We start from the raw sequence: 22,576 nt of genomic DNA on the forward strand, positions 1-22,576 counted from the left end.
ATTTTAGATCAGACTTTTGTAAAGCAAAGAACACAGATGGAATAAACTTTCTTTTGACCATACCTTTGGAAGAAGACGCCCACCAATCTTGCCAGAGTTGAACTAAGTGGTTCCAGTAATGAGTTTTTTCAGTTTTAGGATTGCAGTGGATATTAATAGTTATGGCTAAAAAGTCAAAGGAAATGGCATCTCTAAGATTATAGCAAAAACCTTGATAAGTGATTTGGAGATACAGAGGTAGGCAACCATTTAAAACCTGTAGTGCAGCTGTTGAGACAGTGCGAAAGGAACGACTCATCATTAAGACCATACGTAATTGGATAGAGGAGGTATCTCTTGAATAGCAATCTTCCGAGTATACCAGAACCAGGTGCCAGCACCGTAGGTACAAATCAGGACAATCATCACATTGTACAAAAGATAAAGGGTACAGTGGTTGGTGTGACAGGTGGACAAACATAAAATACTATACCTGACTATTTTATCACGAAGATGCAAGAAGTGTTTCTGGAAGTTTAACTTACAATCTAAAGTAATGCCAAAAAATTTATGTGAGTCAACCATGGAGAAAGAGTGACCAAAAAGTTTAACAGTCGGAGGTCTGAAAATGTTGAGGTTGCCCCTTGAGATGAAGAAGCTTAGTCTCGTCAGAAGAAAAGTTTTAAGTTTATTAATAATGGACCAAGAGCACAAATCATTCATGATGTTACTGGCAGTACTTTCCAAAGAAGAACAAGAATTACCAAGGACAATAAGAATTAAATCATTGGCATATGAAATTTTATTAGCATTGGCAATTCAATGGTGAAGCCACTCATCTAGAACCAAATCCCAGACAAGTGGACCAAGCACTGAACCTTGTGGGTATCCTCAAGAGACCCAGCAATTAAGTTGCTGAGTACCAGAAATTACTTGAACATTACAGTAGAGAAAGTAGTTGCAGGTTAAGTTGTAGAGTTTGTTATTGACTTTGTTGTTAAGTTATTGAGCAACTGAAGCAAACAAAAAGGCTGTCCCACCAAAGGGAGTCAAAGGCTCCAGAGAAATCTGCAAAATAGTCGTAGCATATTTAAACATGCAGTTGTTTACCCTGGAAAGAAGTTTAACTGAGGCCTGCTTTGGGGAAAACCAAACTGGTCAGAGGACTTTAAGAGTGTTCAGTAAAAAGACAATCTAGATTGGCAGCAATAAGTCACTCAAGGGTTTTATCCAAGTTGGACAATAACATAATAGGATGATAGGCCTTAGCAGAAGTAGGAGTTCCAGGTTTGGAAATTAATTTTAACAATGCTGTCTTCCAAAAGACAGGAAAAGTTGCCTCGTTCATCAAACATTTATTATAAAGACATATGGATACAGCTTGATAAAAATGCCCTTGAGGTTATCAAGTCCAGGACAACTATTATTACTGAATTTAGAGATTGTTGAATCAACTTCTGCCTGGCTGAAGCAAGGAGTTGATTCAGATGTAACATAGGCCCTGTTGAGAGATCTAATTTGTTGACAAATAGGAAAATTGCAGCAGTGGTCATCTGAGGGAAGAAGTGCATCAAGTATGGCATTGATAGTAAATTTCTGGAGGATGAACCTTGTTTCTAGAGAAACGATGAACCAGACCCCATGGGTCAAAATTATTTGCAGTTAAAAAATCTCCAGGTTGATCTTTTACTGTCATTTATGGCCTTGCCATATTGCCTATTGAGGTCATGATACATTTTAGTAACATGAATGAAATTTTTATGGTTATAAATGATACCAGAACTAGGGGCAGTAAATTCAACTCATCGGGGAGGAGGAGGTATTTTTTTTAGCCAATAAATACCTTTACTGGAATAAGCCACCTTCATGGGTGGTTGAGGATGACAGCTCATGGAAATTCATAGATCAGCTGGATGGGTACTTACACAAGGAAAGAATCACATAATTATAATATTTTTTAGCTTAAAAAAATGATTTATTTTTATTGTTTATTAGCTGGTGCAGGAAGTCTAGGGCTTCCTTGCATGTATGGCTAATCCTAGTGTCACAAATTCATGAAATCATTGTTAATGAAGAACCAAAGGATATTTATAATTGAATTTTCTGCTAGTAGTTGATATTTTAGACCATACTTAGTATTTTCAGGCAAGAGTATTTATTGGTAAATTGTTTAATAAAAATATATATATACATGCCTAAAAGGTTCAAATTTTCCATTTGTTTCTGGATGCCTGTTTTCTAATACTTATGCTGTCTGGAAAATAGTAATTATCTAATACTGTATTCTGAATCAAAAAAAATATTTAAACAACTGAATGTGAAAAGACATTTTGTTTAATTTTGATCTTTCTCTTGGTTTGCATTACTGAACTTAATAATTAACTCATATAATCTCATTTCATTCTTATTACTGGTTCTTAAATAAAATTTGTAGTGTATTAACAGAAATAAGAATATATTTGAATATTAAGAAAAAAAGGGAGAACATTTACCATATATAATTAGTAGTTCTGGATATTAATTATTGTTGAATGATGACATAAAAAAAAAAGTTTAGTGAAAACACATTTTTCACATGTTGTAACAAATTGGAATCTTTATTGTATCGAAGGCTTTAGAATTAATTAAAAATTCCCATCAGAGTAATTACCTCTTACTCTTAGAATTTTTAATGTAAGTTTTAGAACCTTAGTTCAGTAAAGATTAATATTATTATTTTATATGTAGCAATTAAACAGTTTTTCTTTCATCATAACTAGTGTTTTGAAATATGTATTTTCTAAATAGGATCCAAATTGGTATCGGGCACGTCATGTTGATGGAAGAGAAGGCCTAGTCCCTGCTAATTATATTCATAGGCGGTCAGAAGTTAAGTTGAATGCAATGCCGTGAGTATTATTAAAATAGAATTTTTATTCCATTTGTCATGGCTTATTTAAGTACTTCAAAGGAGAAAGTTAAAAATAACACTTTTTTTTAATTTATTTTTTTATTATTATCTGGGATTCCTATATTCTGCCAAATATAATTGCAGCCCCATCACTTTATGGCAAAGGTTATGTGATATGTTTTTTGATTAACAAAATATGAAATTATCACATATGTGATAGTTTCATATTTAAGAAACTATGTGATAACTTTATAGCTTTTTAAATACAGTAGACTCTTGATTTTCCAGGGTAGATGGTAAAAAACAAATCCTGAATAATTGATTTCCCAGTTAATACAAAAGTCCTCGACATAGTAAGAGATATGGTTCCAGGACTTCTTACTTCATCAAGTTTTATGTAACTCGGGAATGACTAGTAACATATCGCTACTATATTATTATTGACAAATCTAAATTCAGCGCAATAGTTGTTAATGTTTGACCATTTTCATGCATTCTTATTAGTTTAATCTTCTGATCCAAATCAATCAGAAATTTTGTTGGTAGATATACTATTACTGCTGTCACTTATTCTCTTAGTTGGCACCATGATAGTGGTTAAAATGAAATTTTCTGTAAAGAACTTCACAGGGTTAAGGCAAAACTCACTATTATCACCTTGTGTGAGCTCACATTTTACTAAAGCACATTTCTGGAGGTCAACCAAAAACAAAATCAATTTGCACTTTCCATTTTATTGGGCGTTTCTGTTAGCGCAATCAATTATAAACGGGTAGTAAACTCGATCTTATTGCATTTGCGATAATACTGATAGCTGGAATTCTTTGGTTTTTACGTTATTATGGTGAAGTGTGCGTGTCCCCTTCACTGAAATGTTCAGTCATATAAAAAAAAAAAACCATAAATAATTGTAAGAATTTTCTCTTTTTTTCCCCTTTTTTTGCTTGTTAGTTCGATCTCACTTGTGCAATTTGTGCGTGCCGTGATTGTTGTTATTGATTGCTTATTATTATTTTTTTTTTGTTGTTTTAAATTTTACAATCCTAAAAATAAAAAAAATTGAGTGAAAACAAATTTACGTAAATCCGTAATTGCGTAAGTCGTGGACTTACTGTATCGAAAAATGTTCAGCAACCTACATAAAATGTACAAATATGGCGATAGATAAAAAAAAAAAAAAAACTTACCACTTACTGCTCGTGTGTCCAATATGATGCTTCCCTTTATTTTTTGCGATGTCGATTTTAAATCTGATGCTTCCCTTTATTTTTTACAATGTCACGTATGGTTTGGTCACCAACATTATAATTGTGGTGACCAACTCTAATGGTTCATTAGAGATTTAAAGGATGCACCGTTTTCAAATTTTCGAATAATTTCAAGTCTTTGTTTAACAGAAAGCGCAACTCTTTTGCGTTTTCCCATCATTTTTGCTATTTCTTAACAAAAAATATATATATTTACTATTAAAAAAATTGGCACAGGCATAAATAACGAAACAAAATTTGTCTTTTTGCCGGACACAACAATCGACGTGATGGACTAAATCAAGCTAAACATTTAGTCTCTTTTTTTTTTTTTTTTTTTTGAGCGACGGGTGGGTTGCAAGATAATAGGCACATTGATCTCCCAATTACGACTTATAACGCCACTTCTTGTCGCTTATTTACGACTCGCAAAATATCTGTTTATACATATTCTAATTATTACTTCAATTTTATTGATTTCTGGTTGATTTTTTTTTTTTTTTTTTTTTTTTTTTTAATTATTTTAAATTTGGAGTCTTGAAGTGTCCCAGTTAATCCGATCCCGGTAAATCAAGAGTCTGCTGTATTCTTAACTGAAAGTTTTAATTTTACTGACTGAAAATTGTGTTTATTAGAGAGTTAGTTTTCATTTGTGAAAAGGAGCTCCTCACAGCCATAAGCTAGCCACACATTTTGGATATTCCATAAGTTTACCTGAACAGGTAATCATTTGAAGATAAAATTGTGTGTGGGCAGGCAAAGTTGAGTGAGTTTGGATATAGCGAAAAAAAAAGTCTATCACTGTGCCATAGCTATAGTTCAGGCAAAGTCGTAGCAGTTATACCTGCAGTCAGCCCACAAATTACATATACTATACATAGCTACTCTTGTATCTAATAGGCATGCCAAATATATTAAAATAAGCAAAATGTAACAAAAATAATCAGACATCATGACTATAAAGTAAACAAAAATACACAAGTAAAGTTATATATACCAAGTGTGGCAGTAATGTTCCCAGACTGGTGCAATAAAAAGAACACAAAGTGAAGAAGCTCAAAAATGATTTTATTTTTATTCAAAGTAATCACTGTATGTTTGAATGCACTTATTACACTATTCTAAAAGAGTTAGAAAAGGAGTCCAAAGAGATGATATTCAGTTAAGAAGTTGTGTTTTTATTTGTCCTTAACATCCTGAAATCTCTTTCCTTTGAGGGCAGTTTTCACGTTGTGAAAGAGGAAGAAATCTGCTGGGCTAGATCAGGAGAGTACGGTGGATGGTCTGATCTGTACAATGTCATGCTTTGTTAGAAATATCTCTGCAAGTATTTGATTTTAATTATTCTCCATAATAATTTGATGAATCATCTCCTTATTCTTATCCAATTCATCAGCCATCATTCTGAGGGTCAAACAACATCTCTTGCCACAAGTTCCTGAACTTTTGCAACTCTGTCCTCATTTTGAGAAGTTGAAGGATGCCTACTTCTTTGTCATTACGAACATCCTTATATCATTCAAACACACTGGTATGTTTCTGTTGCAGCTTTTACCAATTTAAAACAACATTTGATATTCATTCATTGCTCATGACAAAATCATGACACAGAACATTAATGATACTAATGAAACCAGTTGTTACTTGAAGCCTGTCAGCCTATTGGACCATCTCTATCCCACTCTCTGTTGGAGGAAGTTTAAACTGCAATGTCCACTTCTGTTTATTTTCAAACCCATTGAACATGACTGCAACAACACCAGTCCAGAAACCTTATTGCTACACATCATATGCGGGCACACGAATTACATTTTATAAAAATGTGACACATATTTGTCTAAATCGAACTTGCATAATGCTTCACTGTTGTAATTTTGAAATTGATTTCAAAATTTTGCTGTTGGCACTTTGTCTTCATTTTTTTTTTTGAAATATTTTTAATTTTAATATAGAGAATCTGAACTTTTTAGGACCTCAATAAACTAAAATATATGGAGATACTTATTTTAAAAGCCATTACTAAGTTTTGCATAAAAACTGTTGCAAGCTTTTTTGAGACGGTACGCGTGTATGCCATACCCCAGCACCTTTACTAAAGGTGATGTGTGACATTTGGATGCAGTACACTTCGAAATTTATAATATTGCAGAATTTTTTTTTCACATGTTTGCCAACTATTCAAATAAGCTTAGTTATTTAACTAAATTTGCATTTTCACTGTCTGTTGTTAAGATAGTTTCTATATAAAACTTTATAACTATTTTTAGAATTCTAAATTACTCAGTCGGATCTCTGTTTAACAAACTCCTTTTATAGCAAATTTTTTTGAATTCTCCTTGGAAATTACATTTAAAATAGTTTCTGTTGAGTGAAGAAAATTTTCATATAACAAATGGATTAGGAGAGATTAACTGGGCATGCACTGTTCGCACTTCTGGCCTTCAGGCAACTTAGGAAATTAGTGCTGCTGCTAAGCAAGAATTGAGAGAGCTAAAGAGATTACCATTCTACAACTCAATGGTACCTGGTAAAACCTATCCGACCACTTGTCCCACATACAGACAAGTTGTGCTAATCAACAGTGAGCAAATCAAGGGTTATTACCAATGGGCTCAGGTCCACCTTCTATTGGAGTGACATCCAACCTTTTTCCATACAGGAGCCATATTCAAAATTAGATTTCTTTTGGGGGTCGCACTTAGTGATTTGAGAAAAATTAGTGCGTTACATTTTCCATATCTTGTTACATGTAAAAGGAAGTTTCAGTTTTCATGTCACCCTTTTTTTATTTTCAGGCTATATATAAAAAATGCAAATTCCTAAAACTTTTATGTGTAACAAATCTAGGTCACTAATTTATTTTTTATATTTTATTAAAATTATAAAAACTGACTTTCTTTTGTTTTTCAAAAAAAATACCTCACTTTTGCCTTTAAATACTCACTTTAGAAAATTTACAACTTGAAAGGATCACTGCTTAAGATGAATATAAGGTGAATAAATAAAAACAATAATAGACCTAAAATTGAAAATATTCAAAAATTTTATTAAGTACAGTACACGATTACATTTACTAAACAAAACATTTATAATATTGCAGAATTTTTTTTTTTTCACATGTTTGCCAACTATTCAAATAAGCTTAGTTATTTAACTAAATTTTAATTAATGAGAATTTTTTTGATAATCAGTGAAATTTAAAATGCTGTTTTAATTCACTTTCCGTGCGGGCTGTAGGTTGGACCATGCTATGAATCAATTGTAAGTGCCCCGTTCGAGAATTAGGAGGGAGTGATTTTCTTTTACCCCGACAAATAACCATCTGTTGTTTCGCGGAAGTGCGTTATCCACATTTTATTGCAAATTTTCCCTATCTCTGTTTGGTCACAGTGCCTGAATATCCAAATGACACTGACATTTTGGACAGTTTCAAAAAAGAAACGAAAAGAAAAAAAATTCAAATTTAAGAACTAGTGACAATATCGATGATGAGAGAAGGAAAATAAGGACGGCGAAGGTATTAAACCTTCTAAACGCAAAATGTTGGCATTTGGTGAGAAGGAAGTTAGAAAATTGTCAATTAAATGACAATTTTCTAACTTCAGTTAAATGAAAAAGATACAATCCATGCATTTCGGAGTATCTAATTGATAGACTGTTTTGGAAGAATTGAAGAGCATTTGATAATGCTCTGAGTATGATACCAAGTGAATGTGAATGAAGATTTTCACAAATTAATCTGATCGTCAGCCCAACCAGAGCTTTGTTGATGACAAAAACAATTTCTTCACTACTATTCCTTAAAACTGTAGGCCCACCAGTGACATATTTCGATCCAGCATATATGTCGATTCATGGCTGCTTCGGAAGCGCCATTCATCAACAGATGCAAACAGTAAGAAAAAAAATCGACATAGTGTGTTGGATGAGAACTCAATAAAAATTTAGAATATTCTATAAAAACTCTATTATGAAATTATTTTTACTAATTTTTACTTATTATTTTTTATATACTTGAATAATAAATTTATGCTTAATAAATTGTGTGTTAATATACTTAATTTGTTGTTCTTATTCCAAAAACATTACTACTAAAGTAACAATATCAGGAAATAATTTTTTAGAGTACTGTACTATTCATGCCCTTTTAATTTTCAATTTTTCCTGATAGCAAAGAATGAGTATCGGCACCTTTTTATTTTTTTACAAAAAAAAGCACTGAGTAGTAGTAATAGAGGTATGTGATGCAAGAAAGCAAGCGTATGAGCTTATGTAGCATCAGCCAAAAAACCAATTTCACACAACCATTCCATTCCTTCTTTAAAAATTTATTTGAACTATCAGCTTTCACAATGGCAGTTGGAAGTTTGTTCCAGCATTTAACCACCCCCTAGCTTATTACATCTATATACAATTACACATATATAATTTTATATGTATGTAAACAACTAACAAAAACTGTAACCTGAAAATGTACTATCAACAAATACTTTGAGAATCACAACTGTTTCAATTTTGTAATACACGAAAAGGCTGTAATGTTTATTTTTTTTGATTATAAAATAAATCTTGCCAAAATCAGTCAGACTGAAGAAATAAAGGACTTATTATGATATACATATAAATTAAATAATATATATACACAGTTAAAACTCGATAGATTAAAAACAACATAGAGAATAAATTAAAAGCAGTAAAAACACAGTGGTGTGCTCCCTTATTGATTATAAAGCATTTTTATGTTCTTATTGCTTTTAATTTTTTTTTTTTTTTGTGTTATGAAAACTCCAGACACAAGAGGTATTAGAACCCACAGTACTTTGTACCGCGTATGGGTTGGAGGTTTAGAAGACGAAAGAAGATATTTTTTGACATTAGAATTGAACTTCTGGTTGTTCCAGAAAACGGCAGTTGAATGAATAAATGAGGAAGATGAAAAGTTGGTTCTGTGAGTTTTAAGTTGGACAGTAAATGGATATTGGCTGGTGGCAGCACATGTTCAGACTGTTTTGAAAGAGAGAACGGGAATTATAGAAGCCATAGAACGGGAATCATAGAAGGGAATTATTCTTAAGAACAGTGCCTATGGAATATATGTAGAAAAGGCATGCAGCAGAAACAGTACGTCTGTGAGACAGAGAGTGGAGAGACTGTTAAGAGATGAGTCATTAATTAACCTAACTGCCCTCTTTTGAATGGCATCTAGAAGCCTGAGAAAGGTTTTGGTGGAAACTGCCCCAGATGTGGGAACAATATTCCATGTAAGGCAGATCAGCAATTTGTACAGAGTGAACAGCTATTTGGAAGAAAAGTAATGCTGAGAGTGAAGGAGACAACCAAGTTTTTTAGGTGCAGAGGAAGCAATATTTGTAATATGCTTGTGCCAAGAGAGATTAGAAGTCAGGGTAATCCCCAAAAGAGATATATCATCTTGCCTAAAAATCGAAGTGTCATCAAAGATGAGCATAGCAGCAGAAGAATCTCTTTTTGCGAGATATAAGACAAGACTGAGTTTTAGAAGGATTGAAATCAACTAAGTTGTCTTTGCCCCATTGGAGAATTATATGGAGATCGGCATTTAAGGAATTGGTAGCTGATATTTGAGAAGTTGAAGCTGTTTGAGCTCAGTGAGGTTTCTCAAACTGGAAAGTGGAATGTAATGTGCTATCATCAGAAAAACCATGGATAGGATTTCTGGTCAATGGAAGAGGGTCATTAATGTACAACAGGAAAACAGTGGGGGAAAGAACTGAACCTAGGGGACACCAGCATTAGTGGAGAAGTTAAAAGACAGATAGCCATCTACCACCACCCACAGTGAACAGTCAGAGAGAAAGCTGGATAAAAAGTTACAGAAAACAGTTGGCAAACCATAAGATGGAAGCTTGTTTACAAGATTTTTTTGCCAGACACAATCGAAAGCCTTTGAGATGTCAAGAGCAACTGCTTGTGTTTCACCAAACTTTTCCATTGAATTTGTCCATAAATGGGTAATATAAGCCAGAATATCACCAGTGGACCAACAGTGATGGAATCCGTACTGGTGATCGTTGATCAGATGGAAGGTTTGAAGATAGTTTAAGAGTTGGTGGTTAATTGATTTCTCCATTGCTGACTCTCATCAACTGGTGCAATACCACCACTTTGCTTATTGGAGGCTTGAAGTGGCGAAACCCATGTTAAGTCTCTAGAGCAAAGTTTCCGCCCCCCCCCCATACTTCTCTTTCAACCCATGCACGGTATTTGGGGTTTTCATAAAAAAAAAAAAAGAGTAGAAGTAATTGGATGGGAGGGATTTGTCACACTTTTTAGGAACTGGCTGGATATGAGCAAATTTCCAAGCAGAAGGAAAAACATCTTTGGAATAAGAAAGTGAAAAAAGCGGCAAAGAACAGGAGTAAGTGCAGATTTTGAGAACAAGTGGAAAAATACCATCAGGACCTGGAGCTTTCTTAGCATTAAGATTCATCAAAAAAATCCTTCTGACATCCTTTTCAACGGAAGACCACAGGAGGCATTGAATGGAGCATGCTAGGAATGGTGGGAGGTGTTTTACCAAGGTCATTAATACTTGAGTTGGAAGACAAATGGGATGCTGGCAGGTCAGCTTTATCCTTGGCTGAAGTGACAATATAACCATCTAGTTTTGGCAGAGGTAGGCAAAAGTTGCAGCCAAAAGCTTTGGCAAAAGACCAGAATGCTTGGCTACCATTAGGGCAAGAAGCAAGTTTTCTACTCTTAGCCTGTTCAAAATCTAGTTTGGTCTGATTAATAACTGATTCACAATTGTTGCGAGCTTTGGTGTAGGCAGAAAATGAAACTGAAGAATTGGAAACAAGCCAGTTACGATATGCAACATTCTTCTCTTGAACAGACTTAGCACATTTATTGGAAAACCAAGGTTTAGATAAAGGACGAGATTTTAAGGTGGAGTGTGAAATAAAGGATTCCATTTCTACAAGAGTAACTTCACTGACACAATCTGAGCAAACGTTGACATCAGAAGTTTTGAAACAGTAAGCTGACCAAGGAAAAGAAATCTTGCAGATCATTCCATTTTGCATTCTTGTAATGCCAAACAATGTGAGGTTGGGAATAGCCATGAGATAAAGGCTCCATTGGTGAAGAGACAATCACCAAGTTATGATCTGAGGTACCTAAAGGACCACACACTTTGACTCTGTACTTAGAAGGGTTGTTTGTGAGGAAAAGAACAAATGTGAGGGCTGTATGGTTAGGATTGTCTGGTATTCTGGTAGGTAAATGAACAATCTGTGCGAGGTCATTAGTAATTGCAAAAGCCTCAGCATCTCGACCAGCTGGGTATGTGACTAGAAAACAGAAGTCAGCTGGAGTTGTGAACATTAAAGTCACCAAGGGAAATTACCTCACTGTTAGGAAAGTTGGACTGGAGAAAGTAAAGTTGCAAAGAGAGGAAGTCAAAAAGTTCCGAGTGATTAGTGGAGTTGGGAGAACAGTAGAGACAACAGATGAATTTGACAGAATGAGATAGAGAGATTTTAAGCAAGAGAAGATAGAAAAGAGGAGATTCCAAATTACAAAGTCTGACAGGGAATACCGGAATGAACATATGCACAAGTACCACATTTGAGGCGAAAAGAATCATACAATGAATAATTTGGGCAACCGAGATGAGCAGTGGTTGAATCAACCGATAACTGAGATTCTGTCAGAAAAAGTACATGGTGTTTGGCAGACTGTAATTGGAAATGGTCACTGAGATTAGAACTGATAACATGTATATTTGTGTAATGAATGAGGAAATATTTGGGAGGTTTAGATCTGTTCGCAGATAAGTTTGCTCTATTAGTTTGACAATTCATGGTGTATTCAGTAGTACGAAAAGGTGGGATGACATGCTGTATGAAGTTATGAAATTTTTGGATATGGCGTACACATGATAAGAATATGCCCAGATACTTGGAATAACGTGACCTTGACAATGCCCCCCCCCCCGCATACACACTACTCGGACTCCCTCCAGTCACTATCTGGCAGAGTAGAGGTAGCAAGATTATACACTATCTGATCTGGAAGCCTCCTAGAAAGTTACCAATAGGTTCAGTCCGGTGTACTAACTAGCGGCCGGCCTGAGAACACCGTTTTAGAGCTGTACCCTCGAAATGTAAGGAATATTGGATCTCGCCATGATGTTCATCATAACCTCGAAAGTCATCAGTCATACTGCATGATGAAAGAGATAGGGAGGGTTGACCAGAACTTAGCTCTAGAGACTAAACATGGGTTCCACCACTTCAAGCCTCCAATAAGCAAAGTGGTGGTATTGCACCGGTTGATGAGAGTCATCTACCACCTAGTACTGCCTGGTAACATAGAGGGGCAGGAATCCTCCATGTGGTGTGGGTGCCACACCTCGACCCCTGCTTATCTTGGTGGTCACCCACCATGTACTTGTGCATGGAGGTTTTCCCCAGGATTACTAACAGTCCCACCATCATGAAGGTGCAAGGAGAGGATATGGCTGTCACAGACTGTCTGGACTTCGCCGAAATTGGGTCCACTTGACTTGAGTGTCACCCGAATATCAGTTCCATCAGTGTTTTAGACTCCCAGGTAGCAAGTGCAGCTTGTCTGGCATATCTTAGAGAATGTCTGTGAAAACTTCATTGAGATGTTGGGATGTTTCAGTACACCCTTGACATTAAGAGAAATAACAAACCAACTACTAACTAGCGGCAGGCCTGGGAACACCGTTTTAGAGCTGTACCCTCGAAATGTAAGGAAGTTTGAATCTCGCCATTTTGTTCATCATAGCCTCAAAAGATATCAATCATACTATATGATGGAAGAGACAGGGGAGGGTTGATCGGAACTTCGCTCTGGATACCAAACATGGGTTCCACCACTTTAAGCCTCCAGTAAGCAAAGTGGTGGTATTGCACCAGTTGATGAGCGTCATCTACCACCTAGTATTACCTGGTAACATAGAGGGGCAGCATTCCTCTGCATGGTGTGGGTGGTCACCTACAGCGGAATCTGCATGGGGGGGGGTTACACCCAGGATTACTAACAGTCCCATGGCGCCTCCGTAGCCAGGTGGGAAGGAGCAGCAGTGCGTAGCACACGCTTCTTGATTAGACTGGGGTTCGAGCCCGTCACCACCAAATACGGAGGATGCGGAAAGGTCAGGGAATGACCACCGCATATCCCGCAGCAATATGGCCTTAGTTGCTAATGCTCCTAAAAACCACATAACATAACACTAACAGTCCCACCATCATGAAGGTGCAAGCAGAGAATTTGGCTGTCACAGACTGTCCAGACTTTACCAAAATTGGGTCTACTTGACTTGAGTGTCACCCGAATATCAGTTCCATCAGCGTTTTAGACTCCCAGGTAGCAGGCACAGCATGTCTGGAATATCTGAGAGACTGTCTGTGACAGTCTCAAGTCTTAACTTTTTACTGTTCATTTTATTTGTACAAATTCTGTATTTCTTCAGTTTTGTTGGTTGTTGCAAGATTTATTTTATAATCTGCTTATTTCCGATATACACAAGGTTTTTTTTTTTTTCCAATGTTAAATTCGCTGTTATTAAGCACTGATTAAAGTTTGCTTAATATCCTTGTAGGAGACAACTGCCTGTCATTTTAACAATCAACCTCTGGTCTAATTTGAATAATTTTTTTATCTTTCTTTCTTGTAACTAATACAAGCCAATACCACAATATTTATCTTCACTAGGGCAACATCTTATACTATAATCACAGTGAACAGCCTCATAGTGTCTCCTGGTAGAATACAGGTAAACTAAACTAGTGGAATATTCTCATATTGCATATTCTCAAAATGCATATACCTGACTTCACACAAATTTAATTCTTTATTGATGAATTTCTGCTAAAATTGTAACTTTGCTTACATAACAAGCAAGAATGTTATATACTGCTAATTTTATTCAGTATACATGCAGAAAAGCTTTGGATTAAGCAGGGACAACATAAGTCCTTTAATAGCACCATGCACGGGTAAATCAAGAGTCTAAATCAAAATAGTTAATAATGAGAGTAAAGAACTCCTCACTAAATTCCCCTATACAATTAGGAAGATCACAAAACATTGCTTCAAGACACAGAAAGCAAACCAGTAATTCCTTAACCCTATAACCAGGTCCTGAATGTGATTCTGACATACAATTTTCACCATAAAACCGTAACCTTAGTACAGTAACTTAATGTTTATATAAATACATCTGAATAATCAACCTCTGTATTAATATGTGAAGTTGATGTTGTAATAAGGATAGTTCAGATACTTTGGTAATTATTTATTATTCATTTATCTATCTACTAAACTAACAGTTGATCTATTATTATTAATCAATTAGTTAAAAATGTTTTCAGTAAGTGCAAAAGTAAAACCAGTATAATTTAATTACCAGCTTTTTCCTGTTTGCTGTGTTTAGTCACTGAAGAAGTAGTACAACAAGTGCCACAAAATGTTTAAGGATTATATGTTTTAATTAAATTTAAATTCCTTTAAGAAATTAAAGACAAGCTTTATTCTACACAGATTGAAAGGCTTAAATTTTTCGCTTTTCTTCAGATACAAACTCCATAGCTAAGTGGACTTGTTATTTGCCACCCATTTGGAAAGGTTTCGATTTTGATGACAAGATAAGTTGAGTTAGCTGGTAGAGGTATCAACCCCCTTCCACACATGCACTGGCTTTAGAACTTGAATTTACAAACATACAATGATCGCTCATACTCATATCTCGAGCCATCTTTGTACTAATAAGGTTAAAAAAAAACATACACTTAACAATGTGGAAATCAGTAATCTAAGATTACTTAGAAATTATGAGGTAATGTTGAGAAGAAGCCAGAAATTAGTACTTAATTTGAGAGGAATTTTACCCAAAGGAAGTTTTTTCCAAAGCTTTTCAACAGTTATAACCAGGAGAGCCTGGGTAAGCCTTGTTGTGTAAAATTTTTTTCAAAGTTGCCTGTATTTCTTAAAAGAAGCAACTTTTCTGAAGACAGGATACACTTGGATGGAGGCACAAGAATATTTACTGTTACGGAGTTAAGTTTTTCAGAAAACTGTTGTCTTTGTGGGGGGGGGGACTATATTAATAGCAGTTAAGAGTAGAGATAGATTAAATTCTTGCATTACTTTGAAATGTCCTGTTGGGACCAGTAATGAATTTGTGCTCACTAGGGAAAGTACAAGGCCCACTGGATCTTATAACACTAATACAGTGAGAACTGGCTGTAAGGTTATGAGACTGTGGAAAAGTAACAGGAAATTATTCAAGTTATACAGAATAACGCTAACATAAAACTGGAAAATCACTGCCATAATCAACTGCATAAGAGTCAAAACAAACTTAAAAAAGATATACCCTTACATTTTAGACTACTGATGCTAGGAATATAATTAATAAATTTGATGAATCTGAGCCCTGGTTAAGTCAACAAATGCATAATAAGCATATCAGAAATGTGTTATTCTAATACATTGATTACATTTGAATATGGTAAATACAATATGTACAGAAAGGATAGATCAGGGGTCTGCAACCTTTTTTGAGTGAAGAGCCATATTTTATTTTATTTTAAAAATAAGAGAATCCGAAGAGCCACACCTCAGCTCAAGCTGGGAGGGGAGGTTAAGAAATGGAATAGTGGGAAGGTGTTTTATTAAAAAAAAATATATATTTTTTGAAATAGTATTTATTAATACTGAAAAAAAAGTAACAAAACATCCAATTAGGTACGAATAAATCTGACTTTTGCTGCTGAACTGCTTAAGCAAGTCTCTCAACATCAGATGAGGAAGCCTCAGCATGTTTAAAGATTTTCATCTTTAAACATGCTGAGAGACTCGCATTGTTCAGATGGTTTCTTTATTTATTTTTAATATATTCATGTTTGAAAATATTTGCCTGCAGAAATTCGTCGAACCAAAAACAGAGAGAAGTCCAAACGCAAATATTTTAAAATTTATGTACGGGTCCGGTAAGCTACTCCACGCATTGAACACAATTTGGTCTTGCTTTTTCAATTCATCTGTCACCGCCCATTTGTGTAGAATTGTCAGAGCAACCTTTTGCCTCTCCAAATCCTCAATTTCAGTCTTAAGGCATTTTAGTCTTGCACTCCACATGTCCTTGAATTTGAAGTCCTTTAACTCCATTTCAAATTATGCTTCATGTGGGCTAAAAGTTAGAGCTGCAGTTACATGTTCAAAGAGCTGCAGGTTGCCGACCCCTGGGATATATATTACAGAAGAGGAGGGGAAGTTATTCTTTTAAGTCGCATGTGCTAAATATGATTTGTAATTTTCGGGACTAGTGTTAACCCTTGTTTCTATAATAATTATGCTTTATACTACGAGTCACAAAAAATAAGAATGAATCGAGGGAGTAATTCGCATGTGAGTGGGGTCATATACTCTAAGTTTGTATATTTTGAGATCCTACTGTACATGAACTAAGGTGTTCCTAAAAATAAAAAGATTCTACCTTACATATCAAAAAAAAACCTTAATTTCCTGATATTCTTGAGGAGTGCTTGATTTTATCTTTAGGTTTGAGAAGAATGCAAGATTGGTAGGTTGGTACCTTGGCCTTAACAACAAAACATCTCTCTCTCCTGCTAACTTTTCATCTGTCTCTGTAAGCCCTAAAATATTTAGGAATGCAATTAACAGCCTCCCTTTGAGTAACACTTCAGGTCTAGGCATGATTAACACTTTGAGTAACACTTCAAGTCTAGGCATGATTCCTATTTTAATCATTAAATTTTCTAGCCTTTTTATCTACTTACTGCTTTCTAAAATCGTATAAAGATATCTCTGTCAAAATTACTTTCCTGGTAGCTGGAAAGAACAATCCATCTTTCCTGTTTAAAAAAAATAATAATAATAAATAAATGAACAAATAAATAAATGCAGAATGCAGCTCAACTTAAAGATTGGAGATCAATCTCTTATCTTCTCTTCCCTTCTGAAACTGTTACCAAAAATTCTGTTACCTAGAACACCACAAATCTTATCTGAACAACTCTTCTAGCTACCCAAGCTATTAACCCTAATTCTTAGCTGGACTTAATTTATTGTGATATCTCCTTGACTTTTGATGTTGTTAGCTGTAACTCTAAAACTCTTATTTTATTTCTTTAGGAATACTACTCAATCACTGTGATTTATTTCATTTATTATTTTTCTTTTCATTTATTAACTTTCCTTCAAAATTCCATTTTCAGCAGAGAATTTTCTACTCTGGGAAGATTTTTGTCAGAACCATTCCTGTTAGTATCCTTCAGGGTGGTACTTTATTCACTCTTCTGTTTTCTTCTTTGATTCCTCTACTTTTAGAGCACAACCTTCCCATGAAATAACTATATTAATGATCGTTTACAAATAATCTGTAATTTCATGCTCTCCTTAGGCCTTGTCCTAAATCCAAAAATCTACTCATCTTTGTTGCAGTCCACAAGGATCTTGTAATTTACTTTGATTCTTCATTTAATATACATCTTCAAAAATTTCAAGGCTCTCTGAAATGTGCGTGGAATTTAAGGGATAATTTAATTTACATCTCGGACTCTTCCACAATAGTAAAATATACTAAAAGTCATTTAGTATTATTATTATAATGGACAAATGATGCAGAGAGGCAAGCTTTTTTTTACATCTGCCTAAAATCTCCATCATTCATACCCTTCCCTTTGCTAACACTTTTATTCAATTCCTCTTTGAACTTTATCAGCCTATCCATGCTGACTGGTATTGCAGACAATTCATTCCAGGTTTATGATACACTACAAAAAAGTAAAGTTCATGAGATCTAGCCTTCTGTTACTCTCCAAAATTTTGTATTGTGCTCCCTAGTTCTTCTGTTTTTCCAGTGAAAATATACCTATCTTGTTCATTTTACTGATTCCCTTCAAGACCTTATACATCTTGGTCAGGTCACCCCCTAAGATGTCTAGTTACCAAGTTTTGTAGGCCTCAGTTTCTAAGCTGTTCTTCATATGAATATTGATCAGTACTCTTTACCAGTCTAGTTGCCTTTCTCTGAATCTTTTCTAGAAGTTCTACCTCTTTCTTCAAGTGTCACCTCCAGATCTGAACATAATATTCTAAATGCAGTCTCACCATTGTCTTTTGCAGAGGGACAATGACATCCTTTTCCTTACTTGCAAAGGTCATGTGTATATCATAGACAAGAACCATGTTCCTTCCTAGCCACCAGTTTACACTGCATGGAAAATATCATCTCTGATCAAATTGTAACCTCTAAGTCTCTTTTGTCCAAGACCACTTTTAACTCCACTTCCCCCTAGCTTATAAGTAACTCCTGGATTTCTGTTTCCTCTAGGTGCAAAACCTTTAATTTAGAAGCAATAAACTTCAGTTACCATTTTTCAGACCATTTGTGCAACTGATCTAAGTTATTTTGAAGCAGAACTGCCTGCATCTGATCATTAATCACCTTTCCTTACTTTAAATCAGCTGACACAGGTAATTATAGACCTGTTAGTTTAACTTCGGTTCCAGGAAAATTAATGGAGGCACTGGTTAAAGAAGCACTGCAGGATCATCTGGACAAGAATTCAGTTATAGCTCAGACACAGCATGGGTTTGTTAAGGGCAGGTCTTGTCTGACCAATTTGATTGGATACTATGATGTAGTCACAAAAGAACTGGATGCAGGGAATAACTTTGATATTATATATTTGGATCTTAGAAAGGCTTTTGATACTGTTGCGCATGGAAGACTGCTGCACAAATTGGAGAAGTGTGGCATTCGAGGCAAATTGCTGCTATGGATAAAGGGATGGTTGAGTGGCAGAAGACAGAGAGTGGTAATCAATGGACACTGCTCAACGTGGACTAATGTTATTAGTGGAGTTCCTCAGGGTTCAGTGTTGGGTCCATTGTTGTTTTCTGTATTTATAAATGATATTGATGATGGTGTATCAGGCTTAATGTCCAAGTTTGCAGACGATACAAAGGTTGGCAGGGTTGTTAAGGACACTACTGATACTATGCTGCTGCAACAGGATCTGGAAAGGTTGAGCAGATGGGCTGAAAGGTGGCAAATGAAGTTTAACATTGACAAATGTAAAGTACTACATATGGGAAACAGTAACCCCAGATCAACGTATCAACTCTGTGGTACTACGCTGACAGTGGTAGAGAATGAAAAGGACCTGGGGGTAATTGTGCAGGCAGATATGAAGTTCTCTGAGCAGTGCAGACGAGCTGCAAGAGTAGCTCATGGTGTCTTGTCAATGATATACAGGAATTTTTCTAGCAGGGACAGGGATGTGATTATTCCCTTGTATAAGGCATTGGTCAGGCCACACCTTGAGTACTGTATACAGGTCTGGAGGCCTCATTTCAAGAAGGATGTAGAGCTGCTGGAACGAGTACAGAGAAGGGCAACAAGATTAGTGAATGGAACAAAGGGTTGCTCTTACGAAGAAAGGCTTAAGTTTTGCAAATTACAGAGCCTGGAGACTAGGCATCGCCGAGGTGATCTGATAGAGGTGTACAAGGCTTTGAATGGCTTGAGCATGCTCAATGCCGATGGGATTCTTCCTCTTGCTCAGAATAATCACCTGAGAGGGCATAAATTCAAATTGAGGAAGGACGGATGTCGGATAGATGTGCGGAAATTCGCCTTTAGCCAGCGGGCAGTTGGTTTGTGGAATAGACTTCCATCGCTTGTTGTTGAAGTTGATAGCCTAAACAAATTTAAGGCTCAGCTGGACAGGTATTTCGAACGAATTGAGGGGTGAAATGGGAGTAGTGGTTGGTTTTTTTTTTTTTTTGGCTGATGCTGAATAAGCTTGCTTTCTTGCATCATATGCCTCTACTAATGCTAATGCTAACTTTGACAACTTCCCTTGCACTCCCTCAGGAATCACTGTTGGGACAGAAGTTGCCCCAACACTGATCCCTGAGGGACTCCATTTGCTACACTGGTTCATCCTGAGGTATGTATATTTATGACTACTCTTTTGTCTCATCTTTTAGCAAACCCTTGATCCAGCAAAGGATCTTGCCATTAATCCCAGTCTGTTCCAGTTTATATAATAACTTTTCATGGAGAACTGTATCAAAAAGCCATACTGAAATCAATGTAAATAATATAAAAGTTGTGCCTTTCATCCAACTATTTTATGACTTTGGCATAACAATTAACTAGATTAGTCAGGCAAGATTTCCCCTTCACAAACCCATGCTGTGATCCATTAAGGATACCATTCCTATTGAGATAGTCCTGAATTGTATCCTTAATCAGAGACTCCATGATCTTGCCCATCATGTCTTTTGTACCTCCTTTGTATTGTAGATTGAGGAGATGTTTGCATTTTTCTAATCCTGGATTCTCCTATGAAGTCTAATGATTTTCTCATTAACATTCTCAATGGGATGTGTACTGTCCACTTCTGGAGCTTTACCTCCACTCAGCTTCAAGTGTTTTCTCCATATATTATACAGAGACTACAGTTGCACCCCCGTATCTGCTGATTCAGTTACTAGTGGTTAACCACAAAAAAAAACAAAAAAAAACTAAAAATCTTAACATATATTACTTGCGTGTCCAATACGATGCTTCCCTTTATTTTTTACAATGTTGTGTATGGTTTGGTCACTAACATTATAATGGTTCTTTAGACATTTAATGGATACACCGTTTTCAAACTTTTGAATAATTTCAAGTTTTTGTATAAATGAAAGCACAACTCTTGCATTTGCCCATCATTTTCATGATTTCTAAACAAAAAAAAAAAAAAAGTTACAATAAAAAAAAATGACATAAATGAAACAATTTGTCCTTTTGCGGTGCAACGGAACACAACAATCGACGCTACGCCCTAAATAAACATTTGGTCTCTTTTTTTTTTTTTTGTTTGTTTGTTTGTTTTGAGCGGTAGGTGTGAAGACAGCATGGGTTGCAAGATACACTGGTGTGCAAAACTTAATGACCAACACTATTTCTAAAGGCTACAACCACAAAATCTTTACTTAAGGTATATTTTACTAATGAGAGTAAATTCAGTCTCAGCAGTGATTCTGGACGTCAGCTAATCTGGTGAGAGGTTGGCACATGGTATCACCTCACAAACATCACTGAAAGGGATTGATATGGCGGTCGAGGTGTTCTTGTCTGGGGAGTCATTATCTTGGATGGATGTACACAACTCCAGACACTGGAAGGCGGTACTGTAACCGGTGCACGCTACTGTACTGAGGTCTTCTTTCCCCATGTGCGTCTGTTCCGAAGTGCCATTGGCCCCGAGTTCTGTTCATGTTTATGGATGATAACGCCACACCCCATTGCACTACGGCTGTGATATGCTTTTGGAAAGTGAGGACATTGTTCGTATAGATTGGCCTGCCCGCTCCATCGATCTAAATCCCATCGAACACATATGGGAGTCTCTGGGGACACGCCTAACGGCACGTCCCCACCCACCAGAAAATGTTCACCAGTTGAAGATGGCGCTGATAGAGGAATGGACAATGTTACTGCAAGAACTTAACAACATCGTTCTAAATATGGACAGGTGGTGCAAAGCCTTCATTGACATTAGGGGTGGCCATATTTACCCCTAATGTTGATGCAAAGGGACTTTTCTGATTCACTCTTCTCCTTTTTGTATTCATGTACAAAAAGAGTTCTTTGTCTCATTTTTAGTTCTCTTTTTGCTAGTGATTTCTCATTCTTAGCTTTCACATCTCACCCCATTAGCGCTTTTGTTACTTATATGTTTACAATATGCATATAAATCAGTATTTCACAGTAGTCTGTAACTATCTCTTGCTTTTTTTCTTTAGCCCAGTTAAACCGTTATCATGTCTGGTCATCCACTTGGGTATCTTTCTTTTGCCAAACTTCTGCACTGGAACAAATGTATTGATAGCTTCCAGAATAAATCCGTTGAATGCTTTCCATTATGAATTTGTATCCAGCAGCTTATCATTGTTTTTCAACCAGTTAATAGAGCCAGGAAATACCTGCATCCATTATAGTTCCCCTCTCTTGAAATTGAAGCCCCCCCCATTTCCCCTTAACTATTGAAATCTTTTTGGCCACCACCCATTTTATGAAATTGTGCCCACTACTCGCTACTGATTCCTGCACTGTCAAATTTTGGATGAATGGATCCCTGGTGAAAACCAAGTTGAGGATATTAGAGCTCCTTGTACTTTCCCTGGCATGCTCGAATAAATAATGATCATCATGCTGGTGCAGAAATCCATTTTCCCATGGTGTATTGCTCATCTGTGATTTCCTCTTTATGAGTTAAATTTAATTTTCCCATAATGAAGCAGTCACATTTGGCACCATTCATGTTGCCTATACAGGTTTTTGTCATACTTCCTACAATTATTTGGTCTTTGTAACGTATCCTGACTATCATCCTCTCTCTCTCTCTCTCTCTCTCTCTCT

At 35.9% G+C, this 22,576-nt stretch overlaps 1 protein-coding gene across 4 annotated transcripts in view; it reads left to right on the forward strand.

Annotated features, from left to right (window-relative positions):
* The window catches only part of LOC150083382 (tyrosine-protein kinase CSK-like), a 262,341-nt gene that overhangs the window by 94,567 nt on the left and 145,198 nt on the right, over window positions 1-22,576 (forward strand). For all 4 annotated transcript variants that reach the window (XM_090378006.1, XM_090378004.1, XM_090378007.1 and 1 more), the window contains exon 4: window positions 2,767-2,867. In XM_090378006.1, the coding sequence (XP_090234132.1) occupies window positions 2,767-2,867 (101 nt within the window). The remainder of the gene's footprint in view (window positions 1-2,766; window positions 2,868-22,576) is intronic.

Source organism: Mastigoproctus giganteus, chromosome 7 (genome assembly GCF_048544385.1).
Source record: "Mastigoproctus giganteus isolate SK-2022 chromosome 7, ASM4854438v1, whole genome shotgun sequence".
Taxonomy (NCBI): Eukaryota; Metazoa; Arthropoda; class Arachnida; order Uropygi; family Thelyphonidae; genus Mastigoproctus; species Mastigoproctus giganteus.